An 8,914-nucleotide genomic window follows, 5' to 3' on the forward strand; every position below is an offset into this window, starting at 1 on the left:
CTAGTTTTGTCACATCACTGCTATGGCAGACTTGGTACTGACTTCTTCCTTGCAAACACTATTTGTGTACTGCAAGAGTAATCACTAATAGATGTCCAAGTAAATATTATTGGTTTCATATTTTGCAATAGGATTCTGTATGTAATCAACTACAAAGAATCTCGAGCTAGAAAGCAAGAATTGTTCAGATATCACATTTAGAGTTTGGTGCTCTCTACCATTTTGAAATGGTTTGATAAAGCAGCTTTTTGATCTAATGCTTGCTATGTAGTTTTAAGATGGAGACACCCAAGAAAGCCAAGAAATAGAAAATAATGACGTTTAACTTGAACATCGATATGTACATTGAATATCACTTCAAAACCACGTTCTTCTGTTATCCTCTTTCTGGTGCTCAGGGGCAAAAAAGTTTTACACCACAAAGATCTAAATAGCTTGTATCTGTCAAAATTGTACCATCTCAGCAGTGCTATTGAACTCGGAAATAAGAACCAAAATCAACAACAGATTCAAACTACCCATGCATCCTCTCTTCAAATAAACTTACACTCTTCCTGCCATTTCTGCTTGCATGAGAAGATCACTGAATTGAAGGTCCAGCACCGGATCTGAAATCCTTGCTCCAATTGAAAAGACCATGCCAGGCTTCAAGTTTGGAACATCTAATCATGACCATTTAAAGCCAGAGCTGCAACTCTCTTCAGTGATTCACCTGCTTTCATTAAGTCATCTTCCGTATGAGCAGCAGAGACAAACAATCTTATGCCCACAGGCAATTTGCATTTGTCAAGAGTTGATCTTCTTGAAGTAGCGACCAAAACAGAGTCTTCCTTAAGTACCTGCACGCACTAGATTTATTACAACTTTGATTTTCAAGATAAAGGACAGATCAGGGGAGTGGTTTCCAAGTTACAGGATTAAACTAAATCAGGTAGACCAATTAGGAAAGTCATAATATTTACTGGATGAGGCAAAGAACAAAAACTTACATGTTGAGCTATATCTTCAAGCACCTGAAGGTCACCTTTCAAGGAACCCGTTGACTTCTTTAATCGGAGAAAAACAATCGGAGATGCCAGATCACTTGCTATCTCAAGCCCTTGAATATCGGATAGCCCTGCAAGCAATGTATGAAATGAAGAGCATATTTTTCATAGTTGTGGGATGCAAGGTAAATAACAAGAATTGAAAAACTGAACGAACCTCTACATAGTGTGCCAATATTTTTCTTCAGTTTCATGATAAGATCAAGATTTTCTTCCAGGATATCAATTGCAGTAATTGCAGCACTTGTTAGGTAAGGGGGCAAAGAAGCAGAAAAGACATAACCAGAACTGCTAAGCCGCTGCCCAAAATATGCATTGGGTAAGCATTAGTGCAAAGACCTTAACATCTCAAGGGAAACTGTTACTGAATGTAGAGTATTAGTAATTTTATGTGTTGCACTATACCCTCTTCAATGCAAGAATTGTAATTTACAACATTAAACAGATAAAGTATACATACTTGGTGGTCAATGACTCTTGCACTCCCAGTGCATACTCCTCCCTCTGTTGCCAATGCGTGCCCCATAGCCGCCGTTATGATATCAATCTTGCCAACCTACAAGCGGACACAAATATAAAACCACAAACAGGGACCTTTTAACTAATTTAACTTGGAATAAATACAAAGTCATTACCGGAACTTTGCAGTACTCAGTTAAACCTCTACCAGAACTGCCAAGCACACCCATTGAATTGCTCTCATCCAGTAAAATGCGGAAGCGATAATTTTCCTTGAGTCTAATGATTTCATCTAAGGGAGCAATTTGGCCAGAATTCTGTAATTAAGCTAAGCCATTCAGAATAACACATCATTCGTCAAATAGAAGCCAGTCAGGAAAAAAATCAGCAGTTAGCATGTAAGACATGAAAAACACAAAGAAAAGAGCAATATCAGCCAGTGGGCTTCTACCCAGACCATTTTCCTAACATCACACAGGACATCCATTAGTGCTACTGATATGCGCCATGCTACCCACTAGATTTCATGATGGACTGTCATGCCATATCATGTGTAGTAAGTATTACTTGCTCGCTAAAATTTTCCTGCCATGTATCTAACGTACACCTGTGCATTAATGCTTTTACCAGACATGTCAACATGACCCCATCTCGTTGTCCTCTCCTGTGAATAACACACACGCACACACTCTGTGACGACCCCACCTCCCCCTAAGGTGTACCAGAGGATTCGGCGGACCGCCTGCCCAACTCTCGTCAGGACTCACTCACTCGAATCACGTGCACACAACCAAGAACCATAGATAACATTCACAATTCAAGCTTATAATTTACATTGATAGAAAACTAGGTACAAAGTCTCGATAAACTTAAACTAGTTCAAAACGTATACAGTCCAAGTACAAAATGTTCCATTCGAGGAATAGCGCGAGTACAAAATCAAAATTCAAAACAAAGTCTAAAGTAACTAGACTACGCTAGCCTTTACACTTCTCACGCTTCGCTCGTACCCCTGTAAGGAAAACAAAACTAATAGGGTGAGTCGAAACTCAATGAAGTTTCAAATATCAAATTGGCCAATAAAGCAAATAATAACATAGTAATAGTGAATTAGCGAGCAAACAAGTCAAATCAGGGACAATAGTACTTCAATTAGCCAAGAAATATCAGATTTGCATTCATATATAAGGATACGGTAATCATATCTCGGCTCCATTCCAGCTTGATCAATTAGTAGTTGACTCTCCGTCAACTTTCACGTAATAACAAGTCCAAAATAAACTTCACTACACGCCAATTTCCGTCCACCGATCAACCCCCTTTTTCGGGCCCGCACGTCACACAAAACACGGGTGGTAATACTCGAGTATACCGTTTAGTCGAGGAGATAGCACTCCACTCGACATTACAAGTGACCCAGGGTTTGTTATCTAATCGACCAGGCCCTTGCCGGCTCGACTCGATTAACTAGCCACAGGGTTTCTGGAATTCCAGGCAAAACATATTTCAAGTACATATACAACAAGTCAAGTACGATCAATAGCAAGAACAAGTCATACTAGGGCAAGTGCGGTAAAGTACACCCTTGCATTATCATTTATTTTCATGTAATCAAACAAGTCAAGTAAGGAACATATGTATCAAGTACAATCGGATATTTGGAAGTACTCACCACAATAGTGCTTCTAGTTCTCGCGTCGAGGTGGTACTCCGGATTTGGAGTCCAAATTTGCGATAAAATTTCAGTTTGAGAACTTTGAAACACGAGTAGGATTCGAAACTTAAACGTTCCGTTCATTAAGAATCGACCAATTGAAATTCATTTGAAAGACACTCGTGAAACACTTGCTCGCTTTTCAAATCGTAAGGTTTTGTAACATAGATGCTTGGAAATAACACTTGAGTTGAAAGTACAAGGAAATTCAAGTTTACATTGGCCATTATGTCTTTTCCTCAAGGGTACAAGTTCGGCCATGTCCTAACGTATAACCCTCGCTAAACAAAGTAGCAAAGGTCATTGCCAGTTCAAGTGATAATCACTTAGCCTTTACTCAAGTCGCTAATATAGTTTTTCTAGTCCTCGAGTAAAAATTCGGGCAGCATGCCCTTTGTGTTTACCTAATTTTCCAGCCATTTAGGCATCATTATTTTTTCCTCAACCAAAACCCAACATCACATATAGCAGCAATTCATGTCAACAGTCGTTTTATAGGCTCACAATATCATAATAACAAGAATCACAACAGTAACAAGTGCAGAAATTCAATTTAGCACAAGACAGATTCGACGTATGAATGCAGAAATAACATATCCGAGACTACGCTTATCGGATTGAGGCGCAACCTATGCCATTTCGAAGCTAAGACACAGGGCTACAATGTTCATGAAGGTCACTTAGTCCAGTTTCTAGTGCAACTTAGTCAAATTCTCAATTACAAAACCAAATCTAACTTGTCGGCTTTTCAACCGCCGTTACACTGTAATAGACATATCTCAGAGTACAAAAGTCCAATTCAGGTGTTCTTAGAGGCATTTGAAAGCTAAGACAGAATGCTACAACTTTCATGTTTTGGCAAAATGCTAAATCAGTACGTATCCTAGTGAAAAAAATATGATAAACTGGACAAACTGATCACACGGACTGATGGGGAAATACTTAAAACAGTAAGGGTATTTTGGACTTTTCACGACCTACGTTGCTCCGATTGAGCTGAAATTTTGTAGACACCTATAAAATACCATTCTATACAACTTTCATTCTTTGACCTAAGGCCAATTCGGCCTCTAACATAGGGTTACAAATTCGGACAGAATGTTGGGGAAAATTTTCCAGATTCTGGAATTTTTTGTAATCAATGGAACTTTCTCAATTTTCTTGTTCTAATCACTACCGAAACCCCTTATAAAACCTCAATTGTAATATATATACTTCATACATCAAATTGGGCAGAAATTCCCCAAGCCCTAGTTCATCATATAAAAAGGGGAAAACTTCCAAATTCATCACACCCACTTGCATAATCATGAAATCAAGCCAAAACTTAAGCTAAATAAACATCTTAAAGCAAAATTTAAAGCAACAAAGATCATGATCAAATGTTTGTACCTCAAAAGCAAGGCTTGATAGAGTGATCCTTCACCTCCTTTTGATATTTCTTGGTTCCTCAAGCTTCTCAACTCACATTTAGTACTTTAATCGGTTTAGAATTGGATTTGTTACTTGGGTTGAAGCAAATCAAGAAGGAAATAGAGTGTTTTCCCTTAGTGTTTTTCTTCTCCTTCCTCTCGGCCAGCAGCAGCAAATGAAGAGGAAAATTGCTGAATTTTGGTGTTTAAATGGAAAGACTAAGTCTTGGTCAAGAACCACCTTTCTTTTTTTTCTCTTTCTTTCCTTGCATTTTAAGCCTCATAATTCGGTCAAGGCTGCTGCAATTTAAGAAGATATTTGGCTCACAAGTCAATAAGCTTATTTGGTAAGAAAAATGGTGGTCAAGTGGTGCGTTCAATTGGTAGTGCGCGGGACCCGCCGGTTCGCGCCGTTTTTCTTAAAAACTCATGTACTAGTGTTTTTACTTCCCATTCACTAACCTTATATCATTGCCACTAATCACATATTATTTCTCACTTAAAAGTCACTTTTAATCCCCAAAATTAATCCTTACTCTGTACCGAAAATTCATCCGGCGAAAAATCGCGAAAACCCTAATTTTGCTCCAAACTTGAAACCGAAGCGTAAAACTCTATTTTCTAGGTTTATTTACACTTAGTATGAAATATTTGGGTAGTGGACTTTGATAAATAATAATTTTCAAATAAAAGGGTATTTTTGAGAAAAATACAAGAAATTTGCGAGTCCTCACATTTGAGGTGAGGTCGTCACAGGTGGTATCAGAGTCTAGGTTATGAATTGATCTAGGTAGATTGAGTGCTTGATACGATAGGCTAGGGTTTTATCCTTGAGCTTAGCCTTTAGCCTTGTTTTCTTCGTGTTGCTTACTTACTTTTGCAATGTTATTTGCAAACTTAGGTGATGGCAGATGCTGACGCTTCCGGGGGTGCGGGGCCATCCCAGCCCGTACCTACTGACATACCTTCGGACGCTCCTGCTGGCGAGCCCTATCTAGAGAGGCCCGTCTCTCGCGTGATTACATACCAGGATGTTCCCGGTGGGCCGGTACAGCGGTGGTCCCCAGCGCGTAAGATCCGACGCTGCGATTGCTGGAAGACCTACTCCTATCCTGACCGAGTGGTGCTCGCAGTGGATGACGAGCGGAGACGATTGGGTAGCACCAATCGTAGGTGCTATACTGAGATAGAGCATCTTCGAACTACACTACGAGACCAGGGAGTCCGGATCCGAGAGTTGGAGGCCTCGGTTCTGGAGAAGCAGCAGCGGACCGATACTTTCTGCGAGCAGGCTCAGGCAGCGACTGGACGTCTGATGCGAGTAGTTGGAGATACGAGATCGGACTGGCCACATTCTGACTGAGTGCGAGGCGTTAGTGGACGATGTGCTCCAGGACTTGGCCGGAGATGGCCAAGCGCCTGTAGCTCCTGCCGTTCCCGATGCTCCTGAGGAGGATTCAGAGGAGGATCCTGAGGAGGACCCGGAGGAGGAGCTGAGTGCGTCCTCAGAGTCAGTTGGGTCGGCGTCTAGCCAGACCACTTGTTAGGATCAGGATTTGAGGAGTTTTTGTGGGATAGTTAGGAACATAGTGGGACGACACGTCTCCTTTTGTTTTTGACTTAGACGTGTCTTGATGGATGTAAATACCTTTTGTTCTATGTTCCTTGGCTGTGATAGCCTCTGACTATGTGACTTGTTGGCCTGTATATATGACTTGTTTATTATGTAAATAAAGTGTTTGTTTCTTACGTGTTTATTTGCCTCTAGTTATTTGTTGCAACGCGATATATGAGTCGTACCTTACCCTGTTTATATGTTTCTAGTTGGTTAACTCTCAACATGGAAGATAAGAGAAGTCGGACCAAGAAAGCTAACCGAGAACGCGGTTCTAGGCGAGGCCGTGAGGGTAACAAGTACAGGAACCGGTGCCCGAACCGAGAGAGGAAGAGGGAGGCAGCGGTTGAGCAGCAACCTGAACCCCAGACTGCCGGGGGAGATCAGGTGGCCACTGCCATCCAACAGATGACTAATATTTTAGCCCGGTTGGTGGAACAACAGGGTCAAGGCCCTGTAAATCAACCTAGGGACCCCGATTTGGGGCAGGATAGAGCCTTGGAGAGATTCCAGAAGTTCTCCCCACCCAAATTCTTAGGAGGACCAGACCCGGATGGGGCTGAGAAATGGCTGGAGGCCATGATAAATATTTTTGCTGCCCTGAACTATACAGAGGAGAGGCAGGTTCAATTTGCTGTATTTCAGTTCGAGGGGCCAGCTAGGGCCTGGTGGAATGTAGTAAGGGCCAAGTGGGAGAGAGAAGGAACTGCATGGACTTGGCTCAACTTTGTGCGGAATTTTAACGAGAAATATCTTCCCCTATTGTCCAGGAAAAGCGAGAGGACGATTTCATTAAATTTCGCCAAGGAATGATGAGTGTAACTGAGTATGAGACTCAGTTTACCAAATTGTCTAAATTTGCCCCTGAGCTGATTGCTACGGAACCAAGGAAAGTACGGAGGTTTATACAAGGACTAAATGTGGAATTACAAGAAGCCCTAGCGGCAACTCAGATCAATACGTTTACGGAGGTCTTGGAAAAGGCCCAAAGGATAGAAACTGCTAGGACCCACGTGAAGAATTTCCACGCCAAACGAAAAGGGGGATCTAGTGGAGCCCAAGGGTCTGTGCGGAGTGATCAAAACGCACCACCTGCCAAGTCTGGTCGTGGGGCTGGAGGTGGACGGTTTTCGAGTGCGTTTAGGGGAGGTGCTCCGAGAGGAGGTACTCAGAGAGGAGGTGCCCAGAGGGGAGGCCAAGGTGGTAGAGGACAAGGTAGAGGAATTCCACAGGGAGGTCAGACCTCTACTCCCCGAGTAACATGTGGATACTGTGGAAAATCGAACCATACTGAGGATGAATGTTGGCGAAAGGCTCGGAAGTGCCTAAGGTGTGGAAGTACAGAGCACCAGATAGTCAACTGCCCGTTGATTAGTGATACTCAGTCGACTGCCAGGTCAAACCCAAAGCCGACCAATGCTGGAAGGGCTAGGTCGAGGGTTCCGGCCAGAGTATATTCACTGGACCAACAATCCGTGCCTGAACCCACGGAGGTAGTAGAAGGTACGATTCCTGTTTTTCACCGGTTAGCCAGAATTTTGATAGACCCCGGTGCTACTCACTCTTTTGTTAATCCTGCATTTATGCTTGGAATTGATTTAAAAGTTGAAAGGTTACCTTATGACTTAGAGGTAAGAACACCTACGGGTAATCAAATCTTGCTGGCAAATGAGGTGTATAAGAATTGTGATATTTGGGTTGGTGAACGAAAATTGGTAATGGACCTCATTAATCTAGCCATTAAAGGGTACGATGTTATCCTAGGTATGGATTGGCTAGCCCATTATCATGCTCGAGTAGATTGTAAGATGAAAGTGGTCGAATTTTGTATACCGGGAGAGGCAACTCTAAAGCTTGATGTGAGGGGTATGATAGCCTCTTCTGCACTTATTTCAGGTATAAGGGCTAGGAAATTGCTTAGTCGTGGGGCACGTGGTTACCTAGCTTTTCTAATTAATACTCCAGGAGAAAAGATTAAGTTGGAAGACATGCCAGTAATCAGTGAATTCCCGGACGTATTTCCGAAAGAGTTGGAGTCTCTGCCGCCCGAAAGGGAGATTGAATTTAAAGTTGATTTAGTACCCGGAACCACTCCCATCTCTAAAACTCCTTATCGTATGGCACCTGCTAAGCTTAAGGAGTTGAAGGTGCAATTGCAGGACTTGCTAGAACGAGGGTTTATTCATGAGAGCGAGTCCCCGTGGGGAGCTCTATTGTTATTTGTTAAGAAGAAAGACGGGAGTTTAAGGTTGTGCATTGACTATCGAGGGCTGAATGCAGTAACTATTAAGAATAAATATCCTTTGCCCCACATCGATGAGTTGTTTGATCAGTTACAAGGGGCTGTAGTGTTTTCTAAATTGGATCTGCGACAAGGGTACTATCAGTTGAGAATTAGAAAGGAGGATGTGCCAAAAACGGCATTCAACACTCGATATGGACATTTTGAGTTCGCAGTGATGCCTTTTGGTTTAACCAATGCCCCAGCGGCATTCATGGATCTGATGCATCGAGTGTTCAAACCTTACTTGGATAGGTTTGTAGTGGTGTTCATTGATGATATCTTAGTGTATTCGAGGTCAAGGGAGGAGCATGAACAACATTTGCGGATAGTACTACAAACCCTAAGAGAGCACCAACTGTTCGCTAAGTTCAGTAAGTGTGAATT

The 8,914-nt window shown here is 42.2% G+C and overlaps 1 protein-coding gene across 1 annotated transcript; it reads right to left on the reverse strand.

Annotated features, from left to right (window-relative positions):
- Positions 1-333: 333 nt before the first annotated feature.
- On the reverse strand, positions 334-2,014 carry LOC113755227 (long chain base biosynthesis protein 1-like). Its single transcript, XM_027299278.1, has 6 exons — positions 1,982-2,014; positions 1,682-1,822; positions 1,507-1,602; positions 1,204-1,345; positions 990-1,117; positions 334-839 (listed from the first exon to the last, which is right to left on the reverse strand). The coding sequence occupies exons 1-6, from the start codon at positions 2,012-2,014 to the stop codon at positions 663-665; spliced, it is 717 nt and encodes a 238-aa protein (XP_027155079.1). The 3' UTR covers positions 334-662.
- Positions 2,015-8,914: the final 6,900 nt, after the last annotated feature.

The sequence above is a fragment of the Coffea eugenioides genome, unplaced genomic scaffold (assembly GCF_003713205.1).
Source record: "Coffea eugenioides isolate CCC68of unplaced genomic scaffold, Ceug_1.0 ScVebR1_1324;HRSCAF=2154, whole genome shotgun sequence".
NCBI lineage: Eukaryota > Viridiplantae > Streptophyta > Magnoliopsida > Gentianales > Rubiaceae > Coffea > Coffea eugenioides.

Bases quoted from the DNA above. Each gene is read 5' to 3' on its own strand.
- LOC113755227 (XM_027299278.1), bottom strand. From the start codon at position 2,014: ATGGCGCATATCAGTAGCACTAATGGATGTCCT. The intron at 1,603-1,681 runs GTAATGACTTTG...GTCCGCTTGTAG, and splicing joins CTGAGTACTGCAAAGTTCCG to GTTGGCAAGATTGATATCAT. The intron at 840-989 runs GTAAGTTTTTGT...TAGTGCGTGCAG, and splicing joins TTGAAGATATAGCTCAACAT to GTACTTAAGGAAGACTCTGT.